The 18843-nt window shown below is 33.6% G+C and overlaps 1 protein-coding gene across 2 annotated transcripts in view; it reads right to left on the reverse strand.

Moving 5' to 3' along the window:
• Positions 1-629: 629 nt before the first annotated feature.
• Positions 630-18843, reverse strand: part of ALKBH8 (alkB homolog 8, tRNA methyltransferase) — a 77811-nt gene continuing 59597 nt past the window's right edge. For both annotated transcript variants that reach the window (XM_023535373.1, XM_011368135.2), the window contains exons 9-12: positions 13712-13863; positions 11020-11276; positions 4471-4620; positions 630-3464 (exon numbers count right to left, since the gene is read on the reverse strand). In XM_023535373.1, the coding sequence (XP_023391141.1) occupies positions 2907-3464; positions 4471-4620; positions 11020-11276; positions 13712-13863 (1117 nt within the window). In that variant the 3' untranslated portion in view covers positions 630-2906. The remainder of the gene's footprint in view (positions 3465-4470; positions 4621-11019; positions 11277-13711; positions 13864-18843) is intronic.

Consider the following 18843-nt stretch of genomic DNA (forward strand, 5'->3'; position numbering starts at 1 on the left):
GAGCTCGGTGGATTATCACAAAGCAAACACCCATGTAAGCACTATCCAGAGAAAGAAAGAATGCTGTGAAAACCACAGAAGACCAACTCATCCCCTCCTTTCAAAAATTTATGCACATAAGTGGTCCGAGTGGTATCAGCTTGACCTCCAGAGGGGCTAGAGACTAAAAGTCAGACACATGGGTGGTCAACCGTATCTATGTGATTGAATTCCCCAATAAAAACTAAATACTAAAGCTCAGGTAAGTTTCACTGGTTGGCAACAAACCATGTGTACTGTCATACATTGTTGCTGAAAGATGTCAGGTCTGTCCACAATTTCACTGGCAGAGGACAACTGAAAGCTCCATGTGTAGAACACTCCTAGATGGGGCTCCAAGCACCTCTTCACTTGGCTGACTAACCTGTACCCCTTTGCTGTAATAAACTGTGACCACGAGTATAACAATTCAGTGAGTTCTGTGAACCCTTCTAGCAAATTATTGAATCTGAGAGTTATCTTGGGAACCCTGAACTTGTACAGTTGCTGTCAGAAGTGAAGGTGTTGTTGGGGACTCCTCAACTTTGTAACTGGTGTCAGAGGTGAAAGTAGTCTTAGAGACACCTGAACTCTACAAAAATCATATAGTGTTATTTTGTGTATGGTTTATTTTATTCAGCATTATACTTCTGAGATGTGTTCATAATGTAGCTTATAAATATAGTTTATTCACTTTCATTGCTTCTCTAAGTAACATAATGAATTGACCATTATTTACTCACTCCACTGTTGATGGACATTGGGATTTTTTCCAGTTTTGTACTATTATTATTGATAGACCTAAAAAGAAAAATAAAGAAATCCACAATCATAGTGGGAAATTTTGATATATATGTTGCAACTGATAAGAACAGACCAAAAAAAAATTAGCAAGAACTTGGATTTTTATTACACAATTAACAAATTAGATCTGACATTGCTCAGTACTTAAAACTCCTATGAGCTTTCTTTGGGAGTAATACTAATACTTCCTAAATTCATACTATATTCTTATACTATTTTAAGAGCTCCAGAGGTATTATTTCAGTTAATTTGCATAACAACTTTTCTAATTTTATTGTTAAGAAAATTGAAGCATAGAAAAATTAAGGAATTTGTCCCAAGTCTTATAGCTAAAAATGGCAGATCTAGAATTTAACTTTAGAAAATCTGATTCAAAAGCCAAGAATTCCTATGCTATTTTTCAATATCTTCAATTTTCTATTTCTGAGTTAATTTTGATATTTGCATCTTCCTAGAAAATCATCTATTTCATCTAGATTTAAAAATTTATTAGCATGAGTTGAACTTCAAATTGTGATGTAAAGTCCTAGAATTTGTGTCAGAAATAAAACTATTTTTAGCCCTATATTTTTTCTTCCTATATCATAAACTTTATATTAACTCATCTGGAGGGAACAATTATAATCTTGTACTGAAATAGCATGACAAAAATAATCATTGTCTCATCTATAAAACTATTATTGATCACTACAGGTTTCTGAAAGCTCGATGCCTGAAGATAAGCATCACTAACATTTAGTAACAAGATATATAATGGTTCTAGGCAGCTATCATTCACAGAAACAAAAATCAATTTTTCTTTAAGTAATCTTAAGCATTACTACTACAAAGCAATGCATGCTGGGAGTAAAGTATTTTAAAAAATAACATTTTCCCTTCTGCATGATAATTTGACCTATGGTTAACTTTCTACCTTTGTTCCTCCTTGGAAATTTGACCTAAGTGGTAAGTTAACTGGTAACTATGAAACATTTGTACGTAAAAAATGACCCCTGAATGCACCTGGACTGGAACAAACTATGAATAGACTAGAAATACCCAACAATAACACCATACTTTTGGCTGTAAGGGCTTAATTAGATCTGAATGACAATTCCAACTTTTTTATTTAAATAAAGGAGTTAAAAGAGCATATTTGGGTTGCTTTTAGCACCTAGATCAATGCATTAGGAATACTATTTAGCTCTTGGTAATAAACTACAGTCAGGATGAGCAGTTATTCAGCCCCTTAAAAATAACCTTTTGTTGCAAGGTAAAACCCCACTCCTGTTTTATTTTTTTATTTTTCATGGCATTTATCACTATCTGCCCCGTAGCATCTATTTATTTATTTGCTTATGATCTGTCTTCCCATCTAGAATATAAGCTCCATGAGGGCAAGGACTTTGTTCTTTGTTGGGCACCGCTTCCCTCCAGTACTTCAAATAATAACTGGTACCTAGTAGGCGTTCAATAAGTATTTGTTGGATGAAGTTCCTACTAACGTATGGGCGTTATCTGATTGACTAAAATTTTACTGAGTACCTACTATGTGTCAAGTCCTATGATAGTAAGGTTTGATCAAAGAGTGGTTATTGTTCATGATTTTATGGAGATAACAATCACAGATAAAAATTTCAGATAGTTTTCTGCTGAACAGGAATTTTTTTTATTAAAATGCTTCACTCTGTGTGTGTGTGTGTGTGTGTGTGTGTGTATGTGTGTGTGTGTAGTAATGAAGTAAGATTACTTCACTACAACTCTGCATAATTTAACTCATTTAATACCATTTTATAACAAAAGTTTACCTTCGAAATGCTGTACTCTCACCCCAGGATCCCAAATACTTCATGAATTACTTCAATCACTAAAAAACCATCCCTGTTCCTCCCTAAAGGAGAAGCCTACATTTATGGATAAAAAGAGGTCAGCAATAATAGTACACTAAATGTTTCATAACTAATTTCTACTTCCAAATTTCTCTCAGGCGCACTCCTTTAATATTTTTCCACAGATTTTCTCTTTATCTAAAAAGACAGTTAATGTAGTCTTTAAAAAATAAAAAGCTGAGCATTTCTTCCCTATATATATGTTCACAGAGATAATCAGACTTTTTGAAGAATCACACACCAGTTTCCCTGATCGTAGTAGCTTTGTAGAATACTGACATTATTCAAAGTCTGACAAGCAGCTTCCAATTCTCCCTCACAGAACACATGGTAGTAACGATGAAACACAGGACTTGGGTCATGGGATTCTACTGGACCAAATGGCTCAGTAGGTTTGTCTTTACCAGGGTTTCCTTTAAGGTGCCAAGGAACCAGTAAGTCTTGAGAATGAAAAGAAGTCCTGTTAGTGTGAATAGGCAGCTTGGAATTAGTAACTTTCCTTGAATTACAACCTCCCTTCTGAAAATCATTAACAGAGGGGGCAGAACATGCTGAATCTTGATTGCCTACATCAAGCATTTGCTCCACAAGCAATCCTTGCACTGATGTATCATTGCTGATGTCCTCTTTCCTTCCTTGGCTAAGTCTGTTTTCTCTGAGATACTTGGACTTCTTCTTATTGTATTCTTGTTCCAGTGCCCAGACATATATAAGTGCCTTCCCACCAGGACGCAGGAGTCGAACAAGTTCTTGGAGAGATGCCATTCTACGCTCCTAGCAAAAAACATGTTGCCATTTATCAACCAGGAGGAGATACAAAGAGAAAACAGAAAAATATAACTGAGTATAGAACTGTTTTCAATTAAGATGAACAGTGCAGAAAAATCTAACAAAATGTCTTATATAACACAAAAAAGGAAAAAAGAGGGAAGGGGATTTTTTCTGTGATTGAGGGGTTAAAAAAAGTATTAAAGGAATAGAGAAAAAAAATTTTATTTCTGTTAATAAAACAGAGGCACAGAGAGTTTTCCATTTTGTTTCATTCTGAATTCAGTTAAGGTCATAAGGCATACTGAAACTGCAGATGACTCTAGCACAGGGTGATCTATAAGGTTATTGCTCAGATCAGGGGAGAAGTCACTGACACCCAGAAAAAATAAGATTTTTTTCTATAAGAAACATATAAAATTCATTTATTTTAAAATTAAGAACATATATGACTGATTAAAGATGTTAGTAACTTTAGATAAAGATATTAGTAACTTTAATTAGTAATTAAAGAAATTAGAAGTAGATACTACTACCAGCTTAGCACCTAAGTTTTGAAAAAAGGATAGGAAAAGAGGAAAAATAGAATGAGAAGGAAGTGAGATCCAGGTGTCAGGGATGAGAGTGAGAGTTGAGAAATAAAGATAAGAAACAGAAACAGAGAAGAGGCTCAGAGGCTGAGGAGAGAGTATACCCAAGAAGCACAGGGCTAATGATCTCTTAAAGTCTCTTACAGCTAAAATTTAAAGATGAGCAAGACTCAAGGTAGGAAAAAGGCAGAAACATGCAGCAATAAAAACATGGAGTCCCATCAGGCTTCTGTTTAGGTACAACTCCCAAATAACTCATCTCCATTCCACATACTCTCTTAACAAATGGGGCAAATTATATGACAAGAAAGGAGAATGGAAATGAAAGAAAAGCTAACACAGGGTCCAAACCAGTAAAGTCTATGAACACTTCCTGCTACTTTAGTTACAAGTTCTTAAAAAAAGAAAAAGAAAACACTTACTGCTGTAGCAAAATGATGAATAACAGCAATGGAGATGCAAGCATCACAAGACCCACTGCGGATTGGTACTGCCAATGCATCACAGACAAAGGCCTGAAATTGCCTCTCTCTACAAATGTCCACAAGCTTTTGGCTACGATCACAACCAATCTATAACAGAGAATGAAAAATTTTCATAACATCTTGTTTAAATGTCATGAGAAATTAAGGTTTATTCCTTATCATAGAGTTAAGATAGATTTCATATTCATTGTGAAATTGTCTAAGATCATATTATCAGTTCTTACAGTCAGTACAAAGTCAGAAAATACAATTTACAGGGCAACATTTATTACCTTAAGAAGTATCAAACAAAACTTGAATTAGTGAGTAGAAACAAATAACCACAATAAAAATTACCATGGTGAAAATGGGAGGTCCTATTGGCATCTAATTGATCATCATTTAGAATCTAGATCTTTTTGTAATATTGCACTTAAAAATGTAAATTATCCCATAAACATAAACACATAGTCTTTTGGGGAGGAACCACAAATAAGAGAACCTAAGGTATCTCTCATTACTATAATCTGATGGCCCGGGTAACAGGAAAATAGCTTTTTTTCTTGCTTCTTTGTACTTTTCAATGTATTATTTGTACAATCAGAAAGTAAAATCCCCAAACAATAAAAAGTAAAGTATTTTTTTCCCATTTTTAAAGTTATTGATTCTTGTTCTGCTAAACGCTAACCTAGATATATTAACAATAAAGTGCTGAATTCAAAGTTTGTAAAGTGTGATATTTAATTAAACCTTTTAGTATAACTAAACCATCCTATGGGAATGAAAACACTGAAGGCAGCTAGCAGCATCCTTTCATCTCCCCAAGCAAGTGAGGCCTAACATGCTTTGTGCACGTTCTGTGTGAAGTGTTTGGGGTTGGGACTTCCTATTTTCCCTCTAGATTTTTCGTTGCTTTTGTACAGCTTTGCTGTTTAGTTCTAAGAATGGCGTGTGTGTGTGTGTGTGTGTGTGTGTGTGTGTGTAGAGAGCACACATGTATGCACATAATGTGTATATGTAAACTGAGGAAAGAATGAGAGGGTTTAAAAAATATTAAATCATTAATTATTATCCCAAATGTTCATTATTAACCCATTATCTACAACGAAGATATGTACGAGTAGATTTCATCAAATAGAAGTACCACCTCAAGCTTATATTTACTCATTTGAATTTTTGATATAGTGAACATTGATCATTTGGGTTTCCTCAATCCATCTGAGAATAAAGAATATGAATATTCATGTCAAAACAATTCTGAGTTAAGTAATGATAGTCATGATAGTCATGACTTAATATGATAGTCATACTTCATAGTCATAAGTAAGCCATGATAGTCATACTTAATATGATTTGCTCAATTTCTAATTATTATTGAACAGTTTCTATATTCTATCCCAGAGCTGCACTAATTTAGAGGTATAACAGGATACCAAGCTAGAGGTAAAGTATAGCAATTTCCCTTTAACATAGTTTAAGATGGGAAAGTACTAAGGGCTCATTAATAACAACAGTGGTATGATTCCCAACTAATTACTCCCTTTGCCTGTGTGAGATACATAAACTTTTATTTAATTCCATCTATATTCTATGTCACTGGGCCAAAAGTCACAATGTCAAGATAACAACACCACTCAAGTAACACGCATATTGTATTTTGGTGCTAGCCAGCTTTTGTTGTTACAATAAAAGTCAGGGCATGGAATGAGAAGTTTCAAGTATGCCCAATTCTGACAGATTACTATACCTTGCTGAAAGTCAACAGGAAGAAATCCAACTTGCCTATAAAACAAATCCGCAGAAATACAGTTCAATAGTTACTCAGAAAAGGAAAGTTACTATCTGAGAACCACAGATAAAACAGAGCAAGAACAGCTGCCAAACAAAATCAGAGTAAATGTCCTTTTCCTTCCTGCCAGGCTCTTAGAGTTATTTATACAGAGCACTTGTTTTCACCAAGACAGCAGGGACAACTCTAGTCATAAAGTACCAGGTCTCATGTAGGCTCCCAACTGACCAATGACCTGGCTCAGTACTTTCAACTTCCACTTATTTTGCCTGAGCCTCCCATATACTATACAGATCCTCACTAATTATTTCCTCCTCCCTTTTTATTTTTGAATTCCCCTAAGTTTTTATACTGAGGGTAGTATCAAGTATTTGAAATTCTCTCTAATAGTATTGCATAATATCAATAACAGGACAGAAAAAGGATTATTTATAAATACTCACAGATATTAAAAGACTCAGATAAAGCTATACATACTGCTGTGTGTTAGATGGAGATCAATGACATAAAAACATATTGGTTGGGCTTAAAATACTTATAATCCTATATAGTTATAAATCTTCAACAAAGCATAGCATGTAATTTTCTGGAAATATAGGTAAAAATAAAACAATATTCAAACAAGTTATCAAAGGTAAAAACTAAAACAAGTTTCCATTTTTCTCCAATTAAAGTATCAAAAAATTTAAAAACCAAAGTATACCACAGTGATAACGATGTGATAAAATTTACTCTCATAAAGTGTCAATGATAGTACAAGTTGCCTCAACCAACATAAAAGGGCAATTTGTCAAACCATTTTTTAAGGAAGATAAAAATGTTCACTACTTTTGAGCTAATAATTATTCTTCTAAAAATTTATCCTAAGAAAATAGTTCCAAATATAGAAAAAACTAAACAGGCTAATAAAATTTCCTTTCACTGAGCATTCACTATGTATTATAGTAGATTCTTCGTATTAACTTTCATAACACACCTTGAGGTACGTATTATTACCACCACTTTACAGATGAAGAAACTTCGTCTCAAAGAAGATAAAGTATTTGCCTCAAGTTGAACAGTAGTTAAATGGTGAAGCAGGGATTTAAACCAAGGTCTTTCTCACTCCAACAATCCATGTTCTTCCTTTTTGTCACATTGTTTCTCAATATACATGTTGATTACAGTGTTATTTATAATAGCTCCAAACTGAGCACAAGCAAATGTCAAGTAACATCAATCTCTTAGAAGATTATAAAGTCTAGGAACTATATATATAAAACTACATATCAAAATGGAAATATTAAGTGATATAAATGAATTATCAAATTGTACGTACACTCATAAGGATATAAAAATTTCATAGGAAAAATACTGGAAATACATTCCTCATAATAAACTGGTTTATTAGGGTATTAGGATTATAAGTAAATACCTTATAATCCTAATATTTTCTGAATTATGGCTATATTATTTTTATTTCTTAAAAATAAACATTTTTAAAACTATTAAGGATATGCAATTATAGAAAAATCAGACTGGCAGCATACAGTCGAAAGCATAGAGAAATAGGAAAAAGTAATAAAGTACGAAGAGCACAATCTAGAGCAAAATCTAGATTTGGATTCTGGCTTCAGCAATAACTAGCTGAACAACCTAGGAAAGCTACTTAATATCTCGGAGCTTCTTATTCTTCATCATAAAAATACCTACTTCTCAGGGTTAATATGAGAATCAAATAAAAACGATGTATAATAAATACTTCATTAACCATAGAAGTGCTATGCAAATGTTAATTAGTAGTAGTATATAGAAGAAGGGATGGGCAAAAACTCTTGTCCTGGATTCTAGATATGAAGAGGCATCCATGTATCCTAAAGGTACCTCACTCTGAGTTAAGGCCCACCCATTTTGAGGTTGCACATTTCCTTCAAGGTTGCAGAACACAGCACTGCATATATTCTGTTTTCATGTAAGAAATTGAAGGTGAATTCACAGTTTTGCCCTTCACCATTCAACGAACCACTAATAAGCTTCTATTATGTGCCAAGGGAGTGAACAACAACAACAAAAACATGATTCTTATAATGTGTGAGTTTACAACCTGGTGTTCTCTGTCACTGCAGCTAGCCTTTAAAGTTTCTCTTAGCATGGCACCATAGCGCATGGACTCTGGAGTTGGAGACAAGATTCTAATGTTTGCCCTGATACCACTTAACCCTGGGCACGTCAGACCCGACTGTGCATCAGCTTTCCCACTTGTAAAATGGAGACACTAATACCAATCTAACAGACCATATCTGTGAAAAAACACAGCACAGAATTCTGCACACAGCAAGTACTGGGCATTGTTAGTTTCCTTTCTGTTCTTTCTTTTACTGGGCTGGTCAATCGTTTAAAAAAAAATGTACAGAAGAGGCCTGCATAAACATACCTCCAATTCTTACAAATAGACTCCAGGCATTATCATTATATTTGTAACCCTAACTACTTATAGCAACCAAGAATGTCCATACCATGTACTAAGTAATTATTTATCTAAGAAACACATTTGGAATGAATGTACTTTGAGATCAATGCATAGAACAATCATTTAGAGAATAAGGCAGGCCATGCTCTGGGTATGTACATCTCATCTGTTATAGGTACTATTACAAAGGCAATAAGTCTCTTGAAGGTATAAAATCTTTGCTTATAAAATTTAACACTGAAAATAAAGCTAACAGCTAGCTGATAGAAATGAAGAGTAACTGAAGTAGTCTAAAAAAGAAATGGTTCTTAGCCAGAATGTAAAAATTTGAAATTCAAGAAAAGAGCAAGCTCAGGCACGGTTGAGATCAGATAAGAACAAAATCATCACATACATTTCTTACAGAAATGAAAAGCCGTTCATAAAACTATTTCCATGAAAGCCCAAGCTGGTATTTTAAAAATGCATTTTGTTAAGGAAATTATAGGTAAAGTGATATTAGTAATTTTTTAGATTGTGGGACTTTCCTACACTTGAAGATCTACAATGACTGTCTCAGGTTATGTTCCCCCATGAATGTCAAAAATGCACATATTTTCATGTTCAAAGATGGCTGCTCAAAATACACTAAAGTGTCATTTTTCCATTCAGGTTAGAGCCTCAGCAGCTTAAAGAAGCAGATATCCCTTTTATCATAAATAATTCCATTTCTGGTATAATGAAAACCAGAACTACAATGAGACAAGTTGTTTTCATTCATTCATTGAACCAACACTTACTGAGTCTTCCCTAGAGATCAGATGAAGATAGTAGGCTCCAAAAATAACAGTTAGGAAGGAATACATGCATATTGCTACTGATAAAATGAATGTAGATAATGGAGAGTGAGTGTGCTTGTGATTTTCCAATCCATCTAAATATATTCCTTCTTGAATCAGCTTCCTTCAGAACTTTGGTTGTTACTTATTTATCAAGTAATCATTTTTCTCAATTGTAATGAGAAAATGTTATTATTTTGACTTAAGTCAGTGATGTTGACTTCAACTTAGTTTCACTGTCATAAATGATACTTAACTAGATAAAGCCAAGGGTTATCATCAAGAAAGTACAAAAGCAGAGCTTACTGAGAAACATTTTTGTACAGTAACTTAAACCACCAGAAGATATCACCTTGTTTTGAACTATGCTTAGAATTGTGATTTTAAGTGACACATCAAAAACCTATTTCTTTTTCAACATGGCTCATTAGATCTTATTCCTTAAAAACTAAAATTTAATTATAAGCATGTCAATGTATGTCTTATCTTGATGAAAAGCTATTCTTTTTTCTGAATGCGCAAACTCTACCTTTCCTCAACTGCAATCGTAACTTTCTTCATATAAGTACACAACATCTAAAACGAGGTAAAAATAAATTATAAGCCATCTGACATACCACAATAGCCCATGAATGTAGACTGCTCTCATTCTCCTTACCTACTCCTCTTCTCTAGTCTTTCTTCTCTAATCTCGAGAAAGGGAAGCTCCAGTCCTTACAGAGCAGTGCTGACATGAGTATGTACAACAATGCACCAGTACAGAGAGAACGTCCTACTTCCTAGCACAGCAGGAAAAAAGAGTGAGTGGTCCATAGAAAAGAAAATTATAGCAACTCAAAACAAAAACTCTGGCATCAGACAAGAAGGTTCAAATCCTGGGTCTCACACTATAAATTTGGTCAAATTTTTTAATCTGCTTTAGCCTTAGTTTCTTCAAAAGTAAGACAACGATAAATAGTAAACTTTTTTTTTTCTCTACTATGAATAAAAGAACACTAGGTTTGGCGTCAGAAGACATGGGTTCAAGTTTCACTTATGTTCCCTAATTATATATCAAGAAAGTAATATAACCTCTGTGAATCTCAATTTCTTCATTTATAAAAGATGGATGACAATATCTGCTTTATCTTTCTCATACCTAAGAGGATCTAAGCAAAAAAAATGGTTTCTATAAAAATTCCTTCTACTGTGAAAAGAATTTTTATAAATATAAGATAGTTTTACTGATAAAATAACCTCAGAAAGCAAAATCTAAAGGAAGGAAACAAAATACAAACAATGGCATGCCCATAAATTTCCAGGGGAAAAAAAAAAAAAAGAGAGTGTTCATAACTTTTGAATTTGTTGGTTATAACTGTTCTATAGTCTTACAAAACTATCATTATATCATGAGGAAGAAGGTGATAATAACTCTTACAATACAGTAGAAAGCCAGAAGCAACATTACTTGCCATATATAACTCCTTATTGATGCCAAGATACTTTCCATTTCCACATCCGATATCGGCCACTAATGAACCGCTTGGCAAAGCTTTCAAAAACTCCACAATGCGTGGCCAAGCGCTATGTCTTGTGCTACTGAAGTGCCCAGCAATCTCTTCATAAACTCGATGGACATATTCTTGCTCCAGTTGTGCGGCTTCTTTATCACTCTCTGGAAATGATGGGGGAGGCTCCTTCATCTGGCTGTCACAGACTAAAGGGTAACCTAATGAAAAAATAAGGCAATTTTAACCTTTTATTTTCATAAGGTCTCATGATTTCTTAAAAGAAAAAGCAAATAAATCTAAATTGGGTGACTAGGGACAAGTAGGCTCTGATTTATCAGTTTTAAAAAAATAGCTCTTACCTAGCAAGTTCAATTATACCTGTGATGGATCTACAATAAAAGGAAGGTGGGAAATCCATTTGCGACAAAACATGACTGCAATTCTGCATGCCTTATAATGAGGATGCCTGTTTCATCTTGGGATTAAGGGTCATCTTATTCAGGAAAGCATCTTGATGGGCCTGGCCTAACCAGAAAAAATTTAGCTAAATTAATAAGATTTAGGGTTTTACTCTTGGTGAGTGAAGGGGATAGGAGCTGTGGGGGGCACCAGGACTCTCATAAGAGCAAGACCTAGAAGCAAAATGTCATTTGATAATAATCACAGAATTTAATGAATACCTTTTGAAGCAGTTTATATGTATTGTCTCACTTCTCAAAGTAACACTACAAGATAGGTACTAATTATACTCATTTTACAGATGAGGAAACAGAAGCACAGAACACTAAACAATACCAAAGTGACAAAGTCACAGAGCCAAGATTTAAACCCAAGCAGTGGAGACTCCAGAGCCCACATTCTCAATGACTAAACTGCTGCCTCCTTCAACAGAATGAGCAATTCCTAAGCAGAACACCACCAAGTAATGAAGATGACAGAGGAAATTTAGGACACAATGTCTCAAATTAATTTTTCTGTTCCTTGTTCTCTGAAATAATGCCTCCTACTCATTTTAAATCCTTTTCTGTTCTCTGCTATGCTATATTCCCGTCTGTCTTCAGCCAAAGTTTGTGACACATATCTTTTCATGAGTAGTATTAAAGAACAAAAGGAACAGTGTTCCCAGAGAAACCACAGACAAGACTAAAACAATAATTAGAAATAGAATTGGGCTACAGCATTGATGGCTTCAGAAACTTTTCCTAAATATAACTAGACTATGTCAAATCTTGAGAAAGCCCAGAATGGAGGTGGGAGCATCTAGTCCCTACTAATGTGTGAAATGAAGCTCTAAACATTTTAAGTGGACATTTAAGAAAAGGGTAGCCCCCTAAAACTTAAAGACTCTAAAATATACATGGTTACAATTTATTGCTTAAATCAGAATTACAACTACACTACAATATACATTACAATTATCCTATACTGGTCTTAGTAAACTTTTACTCTCTTGGAAATTATGAACGTCTAAATTATCTAAAGAGAGTAACAACTGTTATCACTTAAAAATAGATGATTTTGACCAAAAGTATCCAAAAGATGGCCTTAACTTTAAAAAAATCTATAAACTGAATATACAGAGCTTCTAATAGCATCCCTTCTACTTAATTAATGCCCATAACAAAGAAACATTTGCATAAGAAAACTAGCTTGTCTCTCCAACTAGACTCAGGTTCCTTAAGAACAAGAGCCATACTTTATTTTTCTGCACCTTGTAAAGTTACTGGCAGTATTAGACCAAATATTTAATAAACATCTTATAATCGATAAAAAAAAAAGGAGGTTTTAAAGCCTCAATGACTCTTTTAGCAAGAGAAAAACCTATCTGAAGCTTCACTAACATCAATATATCAAATGTTAAAAAAAAATTTTTAATAAAAATTAAAAAAAGATATCAAATATAGAGATTTCAAGTTTTCTAACAGGATAACATCTTGTAGATATAATAAGGGTTTTTAATTTAAAATGTTTTTAAGATTATGACTAAATCCAAAAGCTATTGCTAGATATCACCCATGACTGAAACCCCCAGGACAGAAAAAACACTTTAGTATCACTGCCATTAAAAATGTTATTTATAAAATGAAAAGAGTTTTTATTCATCAAGTCTAAGAAATACAGGTCATGATATGTTGACAATTCAAAGTAGCATCCTCTTAACATGTTTTTGACTACTTATTTCCTTCTAGGTTTCCGAATTGATATAAAGCACTGTTTACCTCCCTAGAGTTATCTACTTACTGAAAACAAATTTGTTATCTCCAACTTCCCCGTTAGGTTAATGAGAAGTAATTTAGAAACTTGACAAGACGTTTTCAACAACATCTAGTTTTGTACAAGTGATATTTTAATGTCCTATCACAGTAACAGTAACTGTGGCTTCGATAAAAAAAATATTTATTTAGATTCAACTATGCTCAAGTATTATGTTTGGGGAAAATAAAGATGAATAAGATGCAGTCCCTGCCTTCAGGGAATATAAATTCTAATGGGGGTGCTTAAAGAAAGTATATGTAAGTATAATACCAGGCAAAATGTAGGAAATACCATTACAGAAGTTAAAAGAAAGCTCTCCTTAGTTCCAATGAGACTTTAAAAGATTTTCATACAAGATTTATTCTATTTTACAATAAAACCAATATTATATACTTACTACAGTTACAAGGTGTTTGCCTCACTTTCCTAAATGTAAAAGATGTCCGTATTCCCCTCTTGTTTAAAGTTAAGTCTCCAACATCTTTGGTAATAATTCCACCTTTGTGACTCTGGGATGCTTGAACAGTATCGAATTTTCTGGGTGTGATTCTAAAAACAACAGTCAAATAATTTATTTAACACTGTATTCATAAAAATATTTCAGGTCCTTTAAAAACATTAAGGGAATTGAGTAAATCTAGAAGAATTTATTGTAAATATCTACTGGATTCTCTGAATTGTTAAGCATTGCAGAAAAAACAAAGAAATAGAAGTCTTTTTATCTTTTAAAAAGTTACCTTCAGGGTAATCACATTAAAAGAATGCACAGCTAACAAATTATTCAAGGGAGTAAAAATGGAATAATAACAAATATTTAAGTAATACCAATTCTAAAGAAAAAAAAAAACAAGAAACAGATGTAGCAAAGAAAAAACAAATAGATGATAAATTTAAATTAAATGTCAGTAATTAGGTTAAATGTACAAGGACTAAAAAGTTAAAAACAAAGATTTTCAGATTTTATTTAAAAAAAAAAAATCCACTATATGCTGATTACAAAAGAAACATCTTAAATATAAGGACAGAGAATGGTTGAAAATAAAAAGATAGAACAACAGATTACGAAAAACAGGTACTTTACACATACCAAGTAAAACCGAAAGAAAAGTGGCATAGCTATACTAATTGGACAAAGTAGATTTTAGGGCAATAAGTATTATTAGAGATAAAAAGGGCATTTCATAATAAAACACGGTTAATCTAACAGAAAGATATTAAAGTCCTATATATTTTTATATGCCTAATAACACAATCTCATAATAAAGCAAATAGTGAAAAAAAATCTGAAAAAAATAGATAAATACGTAACTATCATTGGAGTTCCAAATCCATCTTTCTTAGTAAGTGAAATATAGTTGAGGGTCAAGGATATCAACGTCAGTAAACAACAAATGGAACAAAAGAGTGCATGATTAACTCTTAAATTTTGTAATATAAATACAATAAGTAAAAAATACAAAGATTGAAAAATAAAAAGAGAAGTACAAACCATTACGGATTGCAAGAAAGTTTAAAGGGGATCTTTGGAATAAGATAAAATTTTCAAATGGGAAAAAGGAATCGTTTGGTAAGAAAATATGACTTTTGTTTTTTTTAACTTTTAATTAAGTTTATTGGGGTAACATTGGTTAATACAATTATATAATTTTCAGGTGTACGTTATCATTTGACATCTGTATATTCTATTGTGTGTTTACCACCCGAACTCCAGTTTCCTTCAGCTACCATATATTTGATCCCCTTTACCCACTTCACTCTCCCCTCTTAAACCCTATATTTGACCCCCTTTACCTCGTCTTCTTCCCCTTTCCTCCCCCACCCCACCAGTAACCACTACTCTATAGCCTTCTGGTGACTACTAGTCTATAGTCCATGTCCATGAGTCTCTGTTTGTTTGTCCTGCTCATTTGTTGCTTTTAGGTTTATATCCCACATGTAAGTGATATCATGTGATTTTTCAATGTTTTCTGTCTGACTTATTTTGCTTAGCATGATTATCTCGAGGTCCATCCATGTTGTCACAAATGGCAGTATTTCATCTCTTCTTATGGCTGAGTAATATTCCATTGTATATATATACCACAGCTTCTTTATCCAATCATCTATCGTAGGGCACTTCAATTGCTTCCATGTCCTGGTCACCGTGAATAATGCTGCTATGAACATTGGTGTGCAAATAGCTCTTTGGATATGGGTTTTCAAGCCTTTGGGGTAAATACCCAGTAGAAGGATTGCTGAATCATACAATAAATCAATTCTTTGTTTTTTGAGGAAACTCCATATTGTTTTCCATTGTGGCTGTACCAATTTGCCGTCCCACCAGCAGTGTATTAAGAGTTTCTTTTTCTCCACATCCTTTCCAACACTTGTTATTACTTGTCCTGTTGATAATAGCTATTCTAACAGGTATGAGATGGTATCTCATTGTGGTTTTGATTTGCATTTCCCTAATAGCTAGTGATGTTGAGCATCTTTTCATATATTTGTTGCCCATTTGTATGTCCTCTAGGGAGAAGTGTCTGTTCGGGTCCTCTGCCCTTTTTTTGATTGGATCATTTTGTTGTTGTTGTTATTGAGTTGTATGAGTTCCTTGTATATTTTGGACATTAGGCCCTTATCAGAGGTGTTGCTTGCAAATATATTTTCCCGTTCAGATGGTTCTCTCTTTACCTTGTTGACGATTTCTTTTCCTGAGCATAAACTTTTTAGTTTGATGTAGTCCCATTCATTTATTTTCGCTTTTACTTCCCTTGCTTTTGAGGTTAAATTCATAAAATCCTCTTTAAGTCCAAGGTCCTTGAGTTTAGTTCCTATGTTTTCTTCTATGCATTTTATTGTTTTAGGTCTTATATTTAGGTCTTTAATCCATATTGAGTTCATTTTGATTTGTGGTGATAGACAACAGTCTAGTTTCATGCTTTTGCAGGTGGCTTTCCAGTTTATCCAGCACCATTGATCGAAGAGGCTTTCCTTTCTCCACTGTATGTTTTTGGCTTCTTTGTCGAAAATTAAAATACGGGTTTTTTGAAGTTAAATTTACAAATGCACAGATCGTAAGTGTATAGTTTAATGAGTTTTGACGAATGTATACAACCATGTAACCACCACCTCAATGAAGATATAAAACATCTCCATCATCCAAGTCTGTCTTTCCCCACCTCAAAGTAAGCACTGTTTTCTTTCATTATAGCCTGTTCTTGAATTTATTTATACAAAGTCTTCTGCTGACAGATATTTTGGTGTCTCCAGTTTGAGACTTTACAAATAAGCTCTTCTGAATATTTTTATACATATATACACATGTATATATCATGTTTGTTTATATTTATTATTCTTTGGTAAAAACCTAGGAGTGAAATTAGTGGGTCACAGGGTAAGAAACTACCAGCTTTCCAAGGTGGCTGCACACAATTTTATACTCTCACCAGAAACAGGAGTTTCAGGTTGCTTGGCATTCTCAACACTTTAATTATCTGAGTTTTTAATTTTAGCCATTTTAAAGAGTGGGGTGTGGCAAGAGGTATAAAATTGTGGTTTTAATTTATATTTCTCTGGTGACCATTAATGCTGTATATCTTCTCATGAGTCTACTAGCCATTCATAGATCTTTTTTTTGTAAAGGATGTGTTCAAATCTTGTGCCCAATCCTTTGTTAGATATTTGCAGTATGGATACTCTCTCCCCCCGTGCAGCTTGCCTTGTAATTTTCTTAATGGTATCTTTTGATGAGTAGTTTTTAATTCTGATGTAGTTGCTTTTTTCTTTTAAAGTATGTTCCGAAATCTTTAAAAAACTTTGCCTAACCCAAGGTTGCAAAAATATCTTCTTGTATTTTCTGCTAGACGTCTTATAGTTTCTGCTTTTAGACTTAAACTTATGATCTACCTCATATTAATTTTTGTGAATGGTGTGAAGTAGATTAAGGTTCAATTCATTCCCACATGAATATCCAGCACCATCTATTGAAAAATTTCCTTTTAACACTGAATTGCATTGGTATCTTTGTCAAAAATCAACTCACATTATTATGTGTAGATATATTCTGTCCTGCTGGCCTATCTGTATACCAACACTGCATCTTTTGATTTTGTAGCTTCATAGTAAGTTTTAAAAGTCAACTAGAATAAATCCTCCAACATTCTTCTTCTGTTTCAAGATTATTTTAATTATTCTAGATCCTTCACATTTCCTTATAAATTTCAGAATCTGTTTATCAATTTCTACAGAAAAGACTTTTAAGACTCTGATTGGAATTAAGAAGAATCATTAGATCAATATGAAGACAACTGATATCTTAATATTAAGTTTCCTAACCATGATCACGGTATCTCTAACTATGATCATGATCATAGCATCTCTATCTCATGGAATTTACCGTGGTCTTTAATTTCTCTCAGTGACACTTCAAAATTTTCAGTGTATATATACATTGCAAATCTTTTGTTGAATTTATTCCTAAGATTTAAATCTTCTGAGGCAAGGTGTTCTCTTTGACTCGAGCTAAAGACAACTTTGGCTACAGGCTCTAGAGAAACTTCTGCCCTTCCCTTTAACTATCTGAAGAATATAAATTAGGGGCCTTATAGGGCAGGGCAAACTTCTTTTTACTAAATATCCATTCTTCTTATCATCCTACAATAATCCTTTCAAGCCCCCAAGGTGTATTACCTCATCCCTAGCTCAGGATGTCATATATACGTTAATCTCCCTTTCTATCCCTGAACCTCTGGTGCATGCAGGGTCTCTGACTCTCTCATGTATGTGGGGTTCCCATACATATATATGTATTAGATTCAGTTATTTTATCTTGTTACTCTGTCTCATGTCTATTTGATTATTAGACCAGCCAGAATAACCTTGAAGGCAGAGGAAACTGTTCCTCCCCCACAAAACCAAAATGAAAAATCGACCTATAGAATGGGTGAAAATATGTACAAATTATACATCTGAAGAGGAGTCAATATCCAAAATATATAAAGAACTCATACAACTCAATGGCAAAAAAAATTCTGATTTTAAAAATAGGAAGAACATCTGAATAGATATTTTGCCAAAGAAGACACAGAGATGGCCAGCTGGTACACGAAAAGGTGTTCATTACTAATTGCCAGGGAAATGCAATCAAAGCCACAATGACATTATTGAGGTTCATTTTATCTCCACATGAATATCCAGCACCATCTGTTGAAAATTTTCCTTCATACTTGTTATAATGGCTATTACTGAAAGACAAGAAATAACAAGTGTTGGCAAGGATATGGAGATAAGGGAATCCTTGCACACTATTGCTGGGCATGTACACTGGTGCAGTCAGTATGGAAAATAGTACAGAGGCACCTCAAAAATCTAAACATAGAACAACCATAAGATCCAGCAATTCTCACTTCTCCCAAGAGGACATACAAACGGGCAACAAATATATGAAAAGATGCTCAACATCACTAGCTATTAGGGAAATGCAAATCAAAACCACAATGAGATACCATCTCACACCTGTTAGAATAGCTAGAATCAACAGGACAAGTAATA

The sequence above is a fragment of the Pteropus vampyrus genome, unplaced genomic scaffold (genome assembly GCF_000151845.1).
Source record: "Pteropus vampyrus isolate Shadow unplaced genomic scaffold, Pvam_2.0 Scaffold139, whole genome shotgun sequence".
NCBI lineage: Eukaryota > Metazoa > Chordata > Mammalia > Chiroptera > Pteropodidae > Pteropus > Pteropus vampyrus.